The 18,795-nt window shown below is 40.8% G+C and overlaps 1 protein-coding gene across 1 annotated transcript; it reads left to right on the top strand.

Moving 5' to 3' along the window:
• The first annotated feature begins 11,388 nt into the window (after positions 1 to 11,388).
• Positions 11,389 to 12,122, top strand: LOC131811780 (basic proline-rich protein-like). The gene is made up of 2 exons (XM_059140587.1): positions 11,389 to 11,777; positions 11,900 to 12,122. The coding sequence occupies exons 1-2, from the start codon at positions 11,389 to 11,391 to the stop codon at positions 12,120 to 12,122; spliced, it is 612 nt and encodes a 203-aa protein (XP_058996570.1).
• Positions 12,123 to 18,795: the final 6,673 nt, after the last annotated feature.

Raw genomic sequence — 18,795 nt, 5'->3', positions numbered from 1 at the left:
TAGGTTACAGACACCATTTCTGAGCTAGGTTATTTTTACCAATTTCCAAAGAGATGACAATACTGAGAACAAATTGGGCATAGGTCACTGATTACGTGTAAAGTTGAAGCATTGTTTTCTCTGTATTTAGAAGAAATTTTATCAGACTCTTGCAAATTGCTTATAAGTGTCTTGTTTACCCAAGCATTTCAGATTTTCTCTTGATGGTGTGTTGGCTAGAAAGTGGGATATGGCATATTGTAACTGGGTGTGTTATTATGAGATCATTGTGAAGCTGCATTCTCTGTAACTTATGTTCTTTGTGCTGCTGACTGAATATCATTTAATATTCCAGAAAGTAAGTTAGCTAGGGTAGGTAGGTATCCACAACTGCACATTACTAGTATTCTCTAAGTATTTATGGCCTTGAAATTTGGGCGATTATTCTTAAGTTGGAGATCATTTTTAACCTCCTTACCAGGGAGCATTTGGTGTCCTGCTTTGAATGCTTCCAGGAATGACAGCTCATGTGGATAGTGACGGTGCTGTGTCCTTTCTCACATCTGTCCCTTGGTGGAAGATTTTATTCCTTTTCTAGCTTTTAGTCTCTGTTTCTCCCTACACATCTGTCATTCACCTTTTGCTGTTTCCCACTTACACTGAAGAAAAAACTTGATAGGGATTTGTCTTTGTGCTACTACAGTCTTCAACTGATTGGGCAAGGCCCACCCACATTAGGGAGGCAGTCTGTTGTACTCCAAGTCATTCTGTAAATGACTTCACAGAAACATCTAAGATAATGTTTGATAGATATCTGGGTACTATGGCCCAGTTAGGTTGGCACAAAAAATGAACTGTCACAGTAGTCAAGTACTGAATTAATAATTTAGTGTGTCAAACTGTAAAATGTGCCAAGAATTACGGCATTACTCTTATGCTATTCATTGGGATGAATTTTACAGCAAAACAATTTTTTCCAACTTCTAATTTATGCATATGTGGCTAAAAAAAGACTATGGAAAAAATCCAAATTTGTCTCAAGCCCTGAGGATTACAATAAAGCTGATGACAGCCTTTGCCAGTGAATACAATTTTTTGATATAATGAATGGATTTAGGAAAAAAATGATGGCCACATTAACCTATGGAATGTCAACAATGCTGGCACTGTAATAGGGATTTTTGGTAGGAAGACAAAGAGGGCACACAAGCTCTTCTCTATGGAATGCATCAGATTGTTCACAAGCAGATATTAGCTTAGAAAGCCCTGCCTAGTGATCTGAGGGAAGACTTCATTCTTGCTATTCGTGTGGTTAATTACAAACGGATTGTTCAAGTTGTGGTGTGAAGCTTGTAAATGACAGAATTTGCTTATCTTCCACAATGACATCATTTGAAAATCTATCAGAATTTTTGAGGTTCATAGTAGAGTATCTTCAGTTGGACTTGAAATTTTAAAAAAGGAAGCTATTTCCCCCTGGTGTTTTGGAATTTCTTCTGAAGATGCTTTCACAGCTCAATGGGGGGTGGGTGGGAAATAAATCCAAGGGCTTACTCATTTTCAGAGTTGATGTCATGAATATATTTTGTCCTAAGGTATTACCAATCAAAAGATAATTTTGTAAGAGGAATATTCCAAGTTGTTTAGCCTTCTTCCTAAGAAAGATCATGGTTTATCCAATGATTCTTAGAACCTCTCTATCAGGGTCTTAGATGAAAATCATCAATGCAATCCATACCCTCTTCCTGGAAACTTATTTTTTTAAAGACTTATTTATTTTGAGAGAGAGAAAGAAGCGGGAGGGGCAAAGGGAGAGAGAGAATCTTCAAGCAGATTCCTCACTGAGCACAGAGCTCAGTGTGCAACTTGATCCCAGGACCCTGACATCATGCCCGGGCCCAGAATTAAGAGTCAGCTGCCTAATGAGCTAAGACCTCCAGGTGCCCCTTCCTGGCTAGCTTCAATGGTTCAGGGAGAATTTGGTTTTTCTTTTTTTTGGACAGGAAAGAAGGGTAGGTACTGTTAAAAAAATTATAGCCTTGCCACATTCCATTGCTATGACAGCTCTTCCAATTAGCAGGCTGTATTGGGATATAACCGAGCCCACCCCCTCCGGCCCCCGCCCCCGCCAAAAAAAAAAAAGGTTTGCTTGTGCTTGTTAAGAAGATGTTCACATAGTTGAACCCTGGATCCAGGAGGAGCCATTAACATGGATTCCTCCAAAAGTAATGCCCACCCCAGGCTCGTGGGCACCCCTAGCAAGGATCAGATGGCACCAGCTAATAGGCACCATTCCAAAATCTTTCTTTTCTGTGCATTCATCCAGTGAACTGACTTCTTTTCTTTGGTAAACATCCAGTGTTGAAAAGGGAAAAAAAAAAAAAAAAAAAAAAAGAAGAAGAAGACTTAATTGGTTGTACCACAAAAATTGGCTCCAGAGGCCTGGAATAGGCTGTTTATAAAATTATTGCAATTAGGCCATGGAAAACATGTTGCAATCTTGTCAGAGGGAAATATGCTTGTCCAGATCTGCAGCCTGGAGCTGCTCTGGTTTTGGAGCACCAAAGAAAACACCAAATGCTTCAAACTTCCAAAAATGGTAATTTTCAAAAGAGCTTAGCATATTTGGCAAATATTTGAGCTTCGAAAATATTGAACCGACAACTGAGGGGGAAAAAAACCCCAAACAAACAAACAAACAAACCCCTACAGCACCTGTAGATAAGCTCCACTGATATAAGAAACTGTGGCACAGAGTGCCTCCTTCTTTAATGAACATCTCAGAGGGCACTGGTCTTGACAGTGACTGAAAGGAAGGAAAGAGCCTCTTACCTGGGGAAGGCCCAACCTGGGGAACGAGGCTCTGGCCTCTTGTGCCCTGGCGTGGAGGGAGCTTGTACCGAACCCTCCTCAGAGATGGTCAGTGCTGTCAGATGGTCTGTGTGATGAATTTGGCGTAAATAACCTCTGGAAAGCAGCTTTTAGTAATTGATTATGAGTTTATCTTTGGACATGATCTCATTTTTTTAATCTGCATGTAATGGGGAAGTAGTTTTATGTGTTTTGTCTGTAACTGGATCAATGTTGAACATGAACTGTTTTCTCTCTTTCTTTCATGATGACAAAACTTGCAGCCAGATGTGACAAAATTGGGTGTGTGTCGGGGGGATGTAATTCTAAAGCTGTCATTCCTTTTTGTTTTATCTTTGGTTTCAATACTTTGTTTTTGAAATTTCTGGGGCACTGGATGGCTCAGTCAGTTAAGCATCCGACTCTTGATTTTGGCTCAGGTCGTGATCTCAGGGTCCTGAGTTTGAGCCCTGCGTTGAGCTCTGCACTCAGTGGGGAGTCTGCTTGAGATTCTCTCTCCCTCTCTATGTCCCTTCCCCCTCCTAAATAAGTAAATATTAAAAAGAAATTTCTATTAACATTTAAGGAAGGCAGGAGATGTTTCTGTTTATCTAAGGGGTCATGGGTTAGAAGTTGATAGTCCTGATTCTAAGCTTGCCAGTCTCACAAGCAAGCCTCTTAGAAGCACAGGTACCTTTTCTATGACCGTTCCCTCTCTCCTGCACACACATTCTCTCTGTAGCCATGCCTAAACAGGCACACCATATTTTGTCTAATTTCTTTATTTTTGCATACTTTGATGGTTTTCTCTTGATGTGCCCGACTCTCATATTTCTAACCAGTTTTCCTATTTATCCTTGAGACCAAATTCAGATGGCACCTTCTTTAAGATGGCTCCCATGATTACATGGGCACATTGAACATTTCCATCATCTATGCTAATACAACTTTGTATACACCACTATTTTGTGTTATTGTAAAGACTTAGAAAAATACACGACATGTGCAAAAATACATTTGTCTCATAAAAGTTGAAACATTACAGGTGAGGGTAAATTCTCTTTTGGCCATTGTCTAAGTTCCTCCTTCTCACACTGCTCAGATGGGATCACTGTTCTCAGTGTGGGGAATATTATGCCATGCCATTTCTATTTATATATGCAGACATGTCCCTATATAAAATAGACAATATTGTCTTTTGTGTGAGTTGCAGAAAATGGCATAGCAATTATTGTGATATTCTGCAAATCGTTGATTTCTCTGTGTATCTGTCTCAGCTTGTAGGAGATTCTCACCCATCCCATCAGATGGCAAAGTCCTTTCATCTAAAGGTGATGATGATGAGGAGGAGGAGGAGGACTGTGTATGTGTGTTTCATTTTATTCCTTGCACCTTCTTTGTGCTCTCAATAGTGCCTAGATGATCATTATATAGTATTTTTATATATGTCTGTTGTCTGTTAAGTATCCGTATTGCTGTTCCATAACTATAGGAAGACAACAAAAAATCAAAAATTTAATCTTTAAAAATTAAATCAAAAGATTAAAACTAGATCTGCCATTGTGGTCCCGCAGTTTTACTTCTGGGTATATAGTTATTGCAACATTATTCACAATAGCCAAGATTTGGAAACAATGTAGGCGCCCGTCAGCTGATGACTGGATAAAGAGATTATATATGTATATATATGTAATGGAACATTGTTATATTTATAGTGGAATATCGTTCATCCATGAGAAAGAAGGACATCCTGTCATTTGTGACAATATTGATGCAGAAAAAAGAAATACTGTATGATATCACTTATATATATTTAAAGCAGAGGGTAAAATTGTGGTTACTAGGGGCTGGAAGATGGGGGTATAGGATAGATGTTGTTAAGGGGACAAACTTGTAGTGTAGGGAATAAATCCCAGAGATCTAGTGCACAGTATAGGGAATATAGACAACAGTATCATCAGATTTGCTTAGCAGGTAGAACTTAATTATTGTAGCTATCTAAAAGAAATGATAACTATGCAGTGTAATAGAGGTGCTAATTATCTTTACAATGGCAATCATATTACAATATATAAGTGTATCAAATGAACATGTTATACTTTGTTTGTTTGTTTGTTTAGAGAAGAGAGTGAAAGCGTGAGTGGGGTGGGGGTGGGGATTGTAGGGGCAGAGGGAGAGAGAGAATCCTGAGTAGGCTCAGTGCATGTCCAGTGCACAGCCCAGCTCAGGACTTGATTGATCCCGAGATCCTGACTTCAGCTGAAACCAACTCAGATGCTTAACCGACTGTGCCACCCGGACGCCCTAACGTGTTATACATTTTAAGTTTACACAATGTTATATGTCAAATATATTTCGGTTAAAAAAGATTGTATGGACTGATCACCAAGTGATAAATCCATTTCGTATGAGCGTTTTACTTAAGGAACATAAGAGAAATTATCTTTCCTATTGAGAATTGTATAATTGAATGGGGTTAATGGAAGAGAAGTTTATTGAGGCCAAATTGAATACAGCTTGGTTACCTGCATTTCTTACCTTGTTTTTACAAAGCACTTTGCTAGTTATACTCTAAAAATTAGTTCAAGTTGTCCTGGGGCAGAGAATAGCAGACAACTGAGCATAAATATTAACCATTCCAGTATTACATAAATGGCAGTGTCTTCTCTCAAGTGGCACGCATGCCTCTGGCAAAGAGAAAAAAATGCCTGGATGGCACATTTTCTTCTTCCAGTATGTGTCTCTAGTAGATACACAGGCAAAAAACAAACTCTCAACGACTAGGTCTGTTCATGTTGTTTAATGGATTTCTTAGAGACCCACGTCTCAGGGACCTTCAGCTGTGGCTAATCCTGATGCAAACGGGGTCAGTTAAGATCTGATCTTCCCTAGTTGGGCTCCAACTCAGGCCAATGGGAAATCGGACACCTCCTCGTGTATGCCTTCAGGTGTGGGTTCCCTACTGGGAAAGCAGGGGATTTGAAATCCAGAAGCTTTTGTTTCAAGTCCCAGTTCTGCCACTTGCCAATCATGTGATTTGGGGCAATTTATTTAATTTTTCCACACATCAGTTTTCTCATCTGTAAAATTAGATTAATCATTTTTACATAGACTATAAAGCATGATGTTAATGTGCAGTTAGGTAAAGCTTGACCCAGCTTTGTTCCCAGGTTTGTGTGTGGTCGCTCATGGCCCTCTTTTTGTTCTTTTTACACCTTTCCCAAGCCCGTTTGAGGGAAGAGTCTCTGATTATCTTGTGCTTTTGCTCTCCTGGATTTTTCCCAGTTGTTCCTCAAAACCTACTCAGTCTCCCCCCTTCTCCACCCTGCACTGTCCTGTCAGACCATCCTTCACCGGCTGCACAGGGGATGCTGCTGCCTCTGGCTTCTTGTCAGGCTTGGTTGACAGGAGGGGCCAGTAGAGCTGAGCTGGAGACTGGGGTCAGAGAGTACCCTTATGCCCGGAACGACAGAGCCAGCACATGGGCTCCCGGCCAAGCTTTCCCTCAGGGGTCTGGTGACATAATATTTTAACACCTGTTGACCAGTAAGTATTATGTATCTGTATTGTCCTTTATGACTAAAGGAAAATGAAGAATCAAACCAAAATTTAAGATTGAATAATGGCCAAAAATATATTTAATATGAGCAATCCCTAGGCAAATGACATACATGTACTGGAATTTTCAGAGGTGACCTTCCTTAGGGATTAGAGTAGAAAGAAGTTTCCACAGTGATGCTTCTACCAACATTACCACAAACTGCCAAATATATCCATTTTCTTTTAAAATAGTTTCCTAATTAAAATTATGTGACTTGATCACAAAGTAATAAACGAGTCCCTTTCACGTGGGTGTCTTCCTAGTAAGGGACGTAGGGCTGCCTCTCAGGGGGTCTCCTTCTATTGGCAGATGCCCTATTCTTGCTTGCTGGGTCCCCCCTCCTTTATAAATATTCCTTCTGTGGAACTCTGCTGTGTTACCTGTGAACACGCCCAGTGTTTCTGATGGACCCGGAGCCATCAAGAGAAAGGGTTGGATGGCCCTGCCGCCCTCTCCTTGCACTCTGCAGGCCTCATAACTAGGGCAGAAAATGTACCCTGAGTGCGGCTCCAGAATGAGCCAGCGGTTCTCGAGTCTGGTACAGAGTTGAACTGCGGAGGAGTCTGTTTTCTGATCCCAGTGAAGTTAGGTAGATTTATTTATTTCTGGAAAGTTTGTCTGGAAATTTAATGAGAACTCTCCTTCTGTGACATTTCATAGCAAGGAGTCGGTTAATAAAAGTGAAAACAACACAAAACCAGAACTGGTAGAAAAGTGGAAGTGCTCCGATAATTTTGTATGTTGTTGCAAGGATGGATGAGACAGATCGGATTCAATCACTTCGATTGTCTTCTTGGAACAGAGTGATTTTTATACTCAAATGGATCATGTAATCGCCTATATTTATCAACAAGTATCCTCAATATATTCCATTTATTATTCTGTATTCTGGTGATTATTCTGTATTCTGGTGTTGAGAAACAAAGATTAAAAAAAAAATCTTCCTTCTAAACTCATCTCTATCGTATAGCTGATTTAAAACTTAAGTATTCAGTAACAGAGAGCAGTGATAAGTATAATCGCAAGTAATTTCTTTGGCTTCAGGACACTTGTTAGGTATTTTCAGAATATTTTATATGAAGATTAAAGTTAGTATATAGTTCCTGACAATACACCAGCTAAGGCTTAGGGTATTAATCAGCTATTGTGATACTAAGAATTTATCGCTAGTAAGCCATCAGACACAAAATCTTCGGTGAGCTGATTTAATGGACAGAGTAAAAGTAGATCTCCACTCAACTTGTCGTGACGGGGAAAAGACATCGACCCCTGAACCAGCATTGGTTGTGCATCTTTCTAGCCTTTTGACCTTGGGAGAGTGACTCAAAGTTTTAGGTCTCCATTTCCCCAACTGCAAAATTGTGATAGGATAACTAGTTATATCATCTCCACAGGGTTATTTTAAGTTTTAACTAGGCTGGTGCTTTAAAAAACATAGAATGTCAACCTTGAGGATGTATGTGATTTTTATTTCGGAAGTTTTCTTCTGAATTGCAGCAGAGTATTTTTTTTTAATGTAATGGGGAAAATGACTAGAAAATAAATATGTGAAAAAATAAAAATTTCTGCTTGTCTAGATTGTTCAGCATTTCCTTTAATATGGGGAATAGGCCTTAGTTGTTTCTTGGGAATAGGTGACAATTCACAGAAGAATTTGTTGCTCTTTGGATGGGTTAGTTCTCCTATGGATTTAATTACAGCAAAAGCATCAGCATTTTCAGCCTAAGAAGGATGATTTTTATCCTTTTTGGCACAAATGACAGATTTGTGTTATCTTTCTTTCTTGATGTTGTATAATCCCCAAATAGTGAGAAAATATCTAAATTTGTAGCCTCTGAACTGTATCTAAAACTTTCTCTTTGGGTGATATCTTAAGAAGTATATAGACCCAGTACATATTTAAAATTTATAATTAATCATCAACTTAGAATTTGAGAATTTGAAAGAAACCATCTTCCTCATCAGAAAATTGAGATCTGAGATGCAGTGACTTACACAGTTCAGCAGTGAACCAGTGGTAGATAGGACCAGAACATGGGCCTCCTGATGATCAAATGGGCACTTTTTAAATTTTTATTTTTAAAAAATATTTATGTATTTATTTGAGAGAGAGAGAGAGAGAGAGAGAGAGAGAGAGAGAGAGAGATGGATATTGAGGGTGCATGAGTTGGGGGGAGAGAGAACCAAGTGGACTGTGTGCTGGCCTGGCGCCCAGCAGGGGCTCAATCTCATGACCCTGGGATCATAACCTGAGTCAAAATCAAGAGTTGGATGCTTAATCCACTGAGCCACTCGGGGCCCCTTGGCACTCTTTTTAGTATTCATTCACTCATTTTGTAAGCACATCAATGAGCCCCTATCATTACTTCTAGAGAGAGACATGCAAGGGCTTACAGACACTCCATTCCAGCAGAGAAGAAGTAAAATGTTTCAATATATGCATCAGAGTAAAAAAATCACTAAATTTTACTCATTTTCTTATTATCTTATGAATCTCTCTCTCTTTTTTTTTTTTTTTTAGACTTTTTAATAGTAAGGGCAAACTGTATTCATTCTGGTACAATAGTCTGGGCTCTCATCCCCTCGTTCGTATAACTGAAGGACATAAGAGTTTACCTTTTATTACTGTTTCGCAGGACTTAGTTTCAGTGACTGGTCCATGGGAGGTTTGTCCTTACTTATTGATTTATTTTTGGACACCTGAAAGGCTTACCCTGTTCACGGATTCCATACATTCACCTGTCCGTATCGCTAGGAAGCTACAGTTTGGAAGATACAGTTTCACAGATAAGATCCCAGGTTGGGAATACTGCACAAGAGTAAAGTTCAGGAAGCTGCGATGAAAAAATTTTCATCGATTATTTCTTCAAGTCCCACTTCTCTAAAAGTGAGGAATGTGTTGAGGGAGGATCAGCATATTGACCACTTTATCCACATGGTGGGAACTCAATGCTTAAAGGCTTTATTACATGGTTATATACCCAGTACTTAGGAGTGCACCTGCCACAGGGTGCTCTTCCAACAAATATCTCTTGAATAAATATAACTTCTCTCTTATCTACTTCATGAAATTAGTGCTGCTTCAATACCATCCACAATAGATAGTATCATGTAGTTTTAGAGTGTCGTTGGCAATGACTTCAACAGCATTAGATACTCTAGTCTATTTCCCTTAAAATATTTTCTCATAATTATCTGCTATTACTTCTATTAAATCTTTCTGTATGTTTTTACAAATATATAATACAGTCTCTAGGAAAATACAAAATCTCTTATGAGTTCTGTAACGGGTTATCAGAATGAAAAAACATATTTTTGAAGTAATGGTATAATGAAAAGATTTAAGATTTTAAGTGAGAGAAATTTGAGTCAGAATTTTTAATTTAAGACTAGATGTCTATCTGAGAAAATGATCAAATTCTTTGATACAACTTTGACAAATACTCAGTTTTTTTTTAATCCCCAAGTTGGAATGCACTCACACATTGCTATTCCATTAATCAGTCTTAAAAAAATGCCTAGAGACCAAGGCTTTGTTGTACCTAAGGTTTTGTTGTCTCTCTTGCTCTAAAAAAGAAAATAGGATGGAAATAATGGCCTCATTGGAATGAGGCTAAGAAAGTGTCTCTGTCTGCCTAACCTGCAGTGTCTAAGAAGACAGAGAACAAACAAGACGAAGGCAACTGCTGTGGTCAGAGATCACGCTCACAGAGCTCGTTCCGTGGAGGGAAATGTTATGTGATGGAAACAGCGCCCTCAGCATGGTGCCCATCCACTTGGCATGCACTAGGCCGAGCTCTCTCTGAACCAGGGTTCTAGAAGTACGGAGTCTGAATGACAGCAGAATCCTCCAAGAGCATCATGAATTTAAAGTTGCAGTGCTGTCCACCCAGTTTTCAAGTAAAGAATGCCCAGGTTCGTCACTCTTCAGCTCAGTCAAGAAGAGGCTTTAGAATCCTTGGCTGGTACCAGCTGAGGCCTCACTACACGGATGACTGTGGGTCTCCCAGATGCCATTTAAAGTTGCCAAGCGTCCTTGGCCGTGTTACATACAGTCAACAGTGTGGTTCCCATAGTTGCATGATGCATCTCTATCAGGTTGATTCTGAGATCAAATGCAGGTTACGGCAGAATCTTCTGGATGTACTCCATCTGGCCTGTCTTCTGCCTCCTGAGGATTTTCATTCAGACCTTCTATGAAGCTCACAGAACAAGTCCTTATATCACAGCATTTTCAGTGAAGAAGCTCATTTTCGGGTAGGTCACGCCTTTAGTATTCATTGCTTAAACTTACATGTAAATTAGAGATTTCAAAAGTCCCTAATTTAAAACAGTGATCCGGAGGCTCCAATGCTTCTAAAATTCATCCATAAATCCTACACTTTATAGTTCCTCCTGGTAGGTAATGTAAAGCAGAAAAGGAAAAAAAAAAAAAAAATATATATATATATATATATATATATATATATATATATATATATATATATATTTCACACTGTGATAATGCCTGTCATGTTGTTTCTGTAATTTAAAATGGCTCCATGTATGAGAGAAAGAAGAGTTAACATTTCATTTTTGCCTTTTCTCAGAGTAGATATAGAAAGAACATCATGGTACGCATGTTCATGAGAACAAGGCTGACTTATTTTTTGAAATCTTACATAAACCTGGAATGTTCCAAAGAAAAACAGGGAGCCAGAAAAAGATGAGGTTTTGGAAAAAAAAAAAAAATCAATGAGTTGAATGAAGATGTAAACAAAAATAGTGAAATATTCACTCCATTTTCACCGTGGAGCGTGTGGGATCCGCTCCGCCGCCGGCCGGGCAGGGGCTGGGTGAGAGGATCGCGGAAGGAGCCCTGGGGAGAAGGTCTAGAACTTGAGGTTTCACCACCACGCAGTCAGTAAATAAGTGTCGGAAGCTGTGCCCAGCCGACGCTTCTAATAAAGCGGGAACTGATGAGGTTTTGCGCGCACCTGCGTGGGCTCCGGCTTCTGCGCGCGCGAACCCAAGGACGTTCCGACCGCCCCCGCCGCGACCGCGGAGCCGCACGTTCGAGGAGGTGCAGTCCGCGGAGAGCAAACGTCGGGCGGGCGGTCCTCTGCTGGGACGCGCGACCTGCTCTCCGGGGCCTTAGTGGGCGAGCGCGGGGCGGGGGGACGGCCAGCCGGGCAGTGGGAACGGCGGGACCCCTGTCCCCGGGCCCTGTCCCCGGCCCCGCCCCGTCTCCCCCTGGTCCACAGCCCCGCCCCCCACCTCCTGCCCCCCCCCCCCCCCCCCCGCGCTTACCGGGCCAGCGGGGCCCGGGACAGTGTCACGGCTCCTTGCGACGGACCCTGCGCAGAAGGTAACTGCCGCGAGGGTCGCATCCCTGCTCTGACAGTCGCTTTGGCGTAAGGGAATTCTTGGGAGGCATTTCTCCTCTTCCAGCTTAAAAATTGCTGCTGGCATCACGACTGTGCATTTCAGGGTGTTCTCAGCTTCTGCGGCCGAACACGCCCCTCAACAGCACGGACGGTGTCGTCGAGACCGCGCTGGCCTTCGGAGGCACGTGCGGTTTTCCGGAGACGAGCCACGGGCGCAGCCTGGTCGTTCCCACGGCCGCTGCCCAGGGTGGCCTCCGCCGCCGGCTCCGGTGACAGCAGCGGGACTGCCGGGCCGGGACCCCCCGAGCTCTGCTTCCTGTCGCTGAGGTTCTGCCTGCGGCAGGCGGACACGGTTGGTCCCAGAGGTGACATTAAATGAGGGGACAGCGCTGCTGTAGGAGCCGAGGTGGGGCGTCGGCCGGGGCTGCGGGACGGCGTGGCCGGGGGTCAGCAATGAGCCTGTTCATTTTCCCAGCGTGGAGGTCCGGTCAGACGGCTGTTGTGGATCCCACGAAATTCCACACTTCCCACGTGTGACGATGACGAACATCATAATTTATAATACTGGGCACCTCTGAGCTAAATCCTAGAAAAGCTTTCTCTTCATTTTTTTTCTCTCCTCAAACACTGTTGTAGTTACCAAGGGAGATTTGGGGATAAGAAGGTAGGTAAAACCAAAAAGTGAAAAAATCTGCATGTTCGGGTTGTCTTTACTTAAGCCCAAAGAGCCCTTGGAAAGAATAAATTTGACTAACTTACCATCTGGAGACATGTCACCAGCAGACTGAAGTTTTAATTTTTCAATGGAATATTTGGGGTCATGTGAGCAGAAGTTGGCAACTACAGTAGCACAAATAAAGTTAAGGCCTCTTACAACTTTATATTTTGTTATATTTATATATATATAGTTCTATTTGATGTTATGGCGTCCTTGAGAGATATGTTCCAGCACCCACAAGTGTAGGACACAGATAGGACTGTGCCATCCTCTGCTTTTTTTTAAAAGCAGTTTGTTCTACCTTACTGATCTTTACTGATTTTTACTTTTTTACTACTTATCTTAGAATGGAAATCTGATCTGATAAGGTCATCAGCTCTTTGCCATTTGCATTCTTTTCCTTGGAGGTTGTACTCACGGTTGTCTTTGTCCATGCGAGTCCCAGATCCATGCCTGGGCTAACTCCCTACCCTTCCAAGGCCTGCCTTCCCATCAGAGCCCTTCTACGGACCGTCACATCCATGTGCTGGTTTGTCCATCATCTTTAGGTCTCTGGGCGTTGCTCCCAACGTTGCTGCAGTCTTCAGTACCGTTTCCTGGCTCCTGTGTTGTTAGAGATTCTGCTGTCTTTAGAAGCGTCCGTGCTCTAGAGCCTATCACCAGGTTCAGGTGATGTTAAACATATTTGTTAGTCAGTTTGGCTTGGGTACCTGTCTCCAGGCAGAGCTGACATGGGTCTGTGTGCAGCTGGGCAGCACTGCCGGATGTCCGCTCTGAGTTCCCACTCTTCTGACATTTATGTTGGCAAATCTGTCTCCCCTATTCTGCTTGTCATACTGAAAGTTCTCTGATGTCTAGGCCTTGTTCACACTTTAGATCCTAGTCATGTTCAAAATGCATGGGGGACTAAAATGTTGTTTGAATTGAGTGAATAAATCATCTTTTTTTTTTTTTTTTTATTTCAGTGCTTTGGTTCCATTAATCTAGCCTTATTTCATAGTTATTGTTTGGATGTCCTATTCCTCTGGTGACTTATGTTGGTCCTTTCTGTATATCAAATTTGTCTTTCCTTCTCTTTCAATAGCTTAGGGTTACAAATTTCAAGCTGTTATTCTAGATTGAAAGGATAATGTTGATTGATAATTACAACATCTGATCAAATTAGCTACAAAATCTATGTTACAATCAAATTCTAGGAAGAAGAAAAAACCCACCTTCTTATATCTCTATGTTAAGAAGCAAAAGCCAAAGGTAGAACTCTAAAATACTTTAGAAACATTTTCTCTCTTTAAAAAATGTTTATACCAACCCATTCACTGAGATTTTTATGGTAAGCTGTATACCCAACTATGTGTCTATATCATTATATTGTTTTATAAAAGTTTGTATTTATCAATCCATCCCCAAAGACACTCTTTTTTTTTCAGGTGTCTTAGTGAAATCGATACATGGTATACTTATAATACCATATGTTCAAATCTTGAACCTACAAGCTTAGTTATCATAGAAATAGTAAAAACAGGACTCAGAGATAATAAGGCTCTGGAAGACCTTTCTTCCATGGGGGAAAGGGCCTCTCATTATTTGACTCTGTAGTATATTAGCTCTAGGTCCTTTAGATAGAAGACCACTGGGTTCAGTTGTCACTGTGGTGGACATTTGAGAATGTCACTCGTCCAAGCAAAAAAAAAAACAACACATAACAGGTAAGTAAGCAACTGAGAAGAGAAACACAAGGAGTTAGTGAGCCAGGGGTGACTGCGCACAGACAGGAAAAGCAGGAGCACGAAGGAATGCAGCTCGTGGTCAGGGAGAACATTGATTTATAACTAGATCATGTGAACAGTCACCTCTGTGGCATTTCACTCCGACCCAGACATGTGCCAGGCTTCTCCACGAATTAACCTTTCTTTAATGGACAGTGATTACCCACCACCATTTTGGCTGGGACCGAACATCACACAGCCTTTCCAAAATGGCTTCTCCATCAGAATCGTAAAGCCCTGTCAGTTCTCAGATGTGTTTTCACCCAGGCAGTGGAAATTATGCCTGTAGAGCAAGTTCAACTCTGGGCCTCCCGAAGTCCCCGTCCCCCACCTCTTCTGACCCATTCTCGCCTTCCAGGGCACCGCGCCATTTTTTTTTTTTCTGCGCCTTTTGTGGGAGTTATAGAATGCAAAAGCCAGCCTTATGTCGTAAGTTCTAATGTGTTGCACAAAGTTTTCAGTGAGGTTTGCTTTATTTGGTTTTATTCCCGATACTAAAAAAGAACCTTAAACATGACCCTCAGAAAAGTGCCTTAACCTTTGGAAAACATGTCTAGAAGCAGAGGAAATGAAGGCATCTGCCCAATTCCCCAGAGCAGTGACAGAAGCCCGCACTGTGAAGCCTCTGACAGCTCTTCCTGGTTACCATGGTGAGGGAAGGCCTTCTTGTGTATAGGCCATTCATGGGATGTTGATGCTCCTCAAGGTTTTAAATTAATTGTTTGGGGCACTTCTCCTTCCTCCTCCATAATGTGAGCACGTTGAACCCGTGTACAAACCTTACGCAAGGACCGGTGGGCTGATTCCTTGAGACGACGCAGGATTCTCCTGCTGCTTATCGAAATTCTGTGTGTAGAGTAAATGTGCGATGTATCATTATTCCTTCTCAAGTACGTGTTTGCAAGCCCCTCCAACTATTTCCAGTATTTTCTTGTAAAATAATCTGTATCCTGTGGCCTGCCTTGCAATACAAAGCCGTGGAGTTCATGCTGCCCAACCACGGAGGCCTCGCGCGTGATGAATAGGGCACTTAGAGTTGATGTACCTTGTGCCTTCATCTCAAAGCTATGCTTTTGTACCATAAAACACATTTACTATGCAAAACCGGTTTTTACCTCCTGATTTTTCATTGCTCTCTGGGATAGCCTATGGACATTAAACAGTTCCTAGTTTTCTTTTTTTCTACGCTAACGTCTTTTGAGCAAGTGGTCCCTCTGTGATATCCCCTTTGTATGAGTACGTGAAAATCGTCTCCACTGTATCCCACACTAATTTCTTTTCCTTTATTCTTATCATGTGCTAAATGAGAAATTATGAGGGGAAATTAATAATAAAGGCAGTATTGAATTGAGCAGAACCAAATGTGCTACAATTACATTGTTATCACACAATTGCACTTTTTGTCTATGTTCCCATTCAGGCATGTATCATTATTTGTGGGAGCAAAAAAACAAAGACAAAACTTATATGGAATTTACAGGTATTTGTTTTAGTCTCTGGATTCCAAACTAGGATTACTTAACACATTATGGTCTACCAATTGGTGAGAAAAATACCTAAAATCCACACCTACTGGGAGTGGCTGGGCCGTAGGTTAAAAGCAATGTAGTAAAGAGTTTCGGCTTCAGGAGAAGCTATTTGCTGGTGATTAAAGAACATTCAACTGTAAAACCTTATCTTAATTTATGGTCCTTAACAACTAATGATCTATTCTGTAACCAAGGATAACCTTCTCTGAAGGGGTAATACCTTATAATTCAGAGTCTTGTTAACTTGTGAAGCTGGTGAATTGTGTTGGGAAGAAAAGCCAAGAGAGAGAGAAAGTAAACTCTGTTAATGCTGAGCCACTAATTACCCCTGAGAACTTTTCTCATTTTTCCTATCATTATATGACTTCTGGTTCACAGCAGCCAAGGTTAGGAATGATGTTTCTTATTCTTGTACCGAAGAAGGTGCTCCCGTTCCTGGCGCTGCAAAGCCACGTACTAGCTTGGGACTCCTTTCACCCAGACCTTTAGGGGAGGGAGGAAAACAAGATTCTGTCACATTTAAACCGCTGTTGTTTCAATTCTCTATTATCACACCATATCTAATCTTAAGCAACAGAAAGTTACAAACAAAATTCAAGGGAAAATAACTAGCAAAAATAACTAGCAGAAACATAATGAAATAGAGAATCAGACTGTAAGGGTTGATGTTCAGGAAAAAAAATACATTTGGTGAAAGAAAAGCAAGGTATGTTTTTCATTTTTTTAATTGAAGTATAGTTGATACACAATGTTTCATTAGTGTCAGGCGTACAACATAGTGATTCAACAACTCTATATGTGCTCACGACAGGTACAACTTACCACGTGTTCCCACCCGACCCTATTATAATACCATTGACTATATTCCCTAAGCAAGGTGTGCTTTACAACTGTGTCTCCACACTGCCAGAGGCAGAAACTGGTAGAAAGTAGGTGCTTCAATAATGTTTGTTTCAGCTTATGTTAAGATAAGCCTGTGGGTGAATTAAGGAGATTTTAGCAGTCCCACATAGTGGAAATATGTAGGGATCGGAAGGCCATCTTGCTCCCATAGTTCCTGTAGGAATACTGCTCCTGGTATCTCAAGAAAGAAACAAAGCTTTGTGGGTGGTGTTATTCAACACTATTCAGACAACCTAACTCCCCAAATTAAACATCATAATAACCGCTACCGCGGCCCCAACAACAAGAAATAACGTGAGTTAACCCAACAAATCAGGAGGAGTGCAGAGTGCATTGGTTTCCCTGGAGAAATTGAGTAAAAGCTTTCCTTGTGGAATAGGAAGTGTGGAATGATTGTTAATCTTGATAATCTGCTCGAAGGAAACTCGTCTTCGGAGACTAATATTTCAAACTAAGGGAAAACAGGCTGCCAGAAACAAGGGCAAATGGAATCCCTCCACATGATGTTCAATTTGGAACACGATTTATGTAAAATTATCTTCAGATGGGCATGCTTTTGAGTTACAGTGAATGAATTTTAATTGGAGATGGCATAATTAATTATAATCAATAAGCTCAGTGATGCATTATCTACTAAGATATCAAAGAAATAATTCACTTTAACAAATATTTATTGAACACCCCACAATGATTTATGAAAGATGCAAATAAGGCAACATATTGTCTCTGCTCTTAAGCTACTTACTCTCTGAAGAAAATGCCTTGTCGTACTTGCAAAAGCAGTTTCCGGAGGAAAAGAGAAGTGCAACTAGACAGGAAAGCTAGTTATCGCTGTTTCTATAGGAATTTAGGGTCTCCTCTAAAATGGAGAAATCCTCAATTATGTTGGGGATTGTTTGAGTAAGTGTGAACTCTAGGAATCATTGATGCTTTGCTAATAATGATAATGCAGGTGTTACAACTTTTTTAGTGGCCTGAGACAAAAATTAACCCAAACTCACCTAAGCAAAAAAGAATACAAGCCTAATGGTTGCTGAAAATTAAATACTTGCCTTGTTTCACAGCTTGCAAGCAAACCAAGATTCTTTTCTTTTCCTTCCTTCGTCCTTTTTTCCCTGACTTCCAGGGATAAGTCTGTTTTGCTGTGCGTCATGTGTGCAAGTCTAGCTGAAGGCTGGTGGGATGCTCTTGTGTTTCTCATAGGGCTGGTCCCAACTGAACTTAGCACGCTGCGCAGGATTTTTTCTGAGAGAACTGTGATTTCCCAAATGAAATAGCTCTAGGTAGACACAAACACGCCTTCTTGAGTTCCCCCCAGTGTGGTTGACTACTTAGGAACAAGAATTGGAAGGCTAGTGAATTTTTTAGCAAGTAGAAGATGGGATGAACAGAAAACAAAGATAGTATCTTAATCTCTTCTTACATATCAGAGATCATAACACTGAAGAGAGAGGTCAATATGAAAACTGAATATCTGATTACATAGATGAGGAATAGGATTAAAAAAAATTATGTATGGTATTTGAGTGGTTTAGGGCAGTGATTCCCAAAGTGTGTTTCCCATGTGATGTTATATGATAAAAGGATTCCATTGGCTGACATATGTCACAGACACTGCATATTATATTCTTCTATCCAAGCTTTTTAGTATATATTATTATACCAAAGACAAGTGTTTTAGAGTAAGTAAGCCCATTTTACTTTGTTTAAAAACACCATTTATTCTATTTGACTTGGGATTTTTAAAAACACATAAACTATAAATATTCCAAATACTGATTTAGGAATGAAGAGGTACGATCCCTATCAAGACAACTTGAAATAGAATTTGAGCAGGAATGAGAAAAGGTTAAAACTTCTTTATGAAATCGTGAAGTACAGAGGGTGTCATTTAGAAAATTATCACGAAGGGGCAGTGAGGAATTCAAGGGCCCACTATGTCTGGAAACTGCCCGAGGTCTAGACACTAATGAATAGGATATGAGTAACAATCAGCCAGAGAGATGTAAATCTGATCCAAAGCATCCATTAGACATGGGATTTCTGTGTGCTTATTGAAGGAAAGACGACCACCCTGAATCCT

Source organism: Mustela lutreola, chromosome 11 (genome assembly GCF_030435805.1).
Source record: "Mustela lutreola isolate mMusLut2 chromosome 11, mMusLut2.pri, whole genome shotgun sequence".
NCBI lineage: Eukaryota > Metazoa > Chordata > Mammalia > Carnivora > Mustelidae > Mustela > Mustela lutreola.
This window is presented reverse-complemented; position numbering and strand designations above follow the sequence as displayed.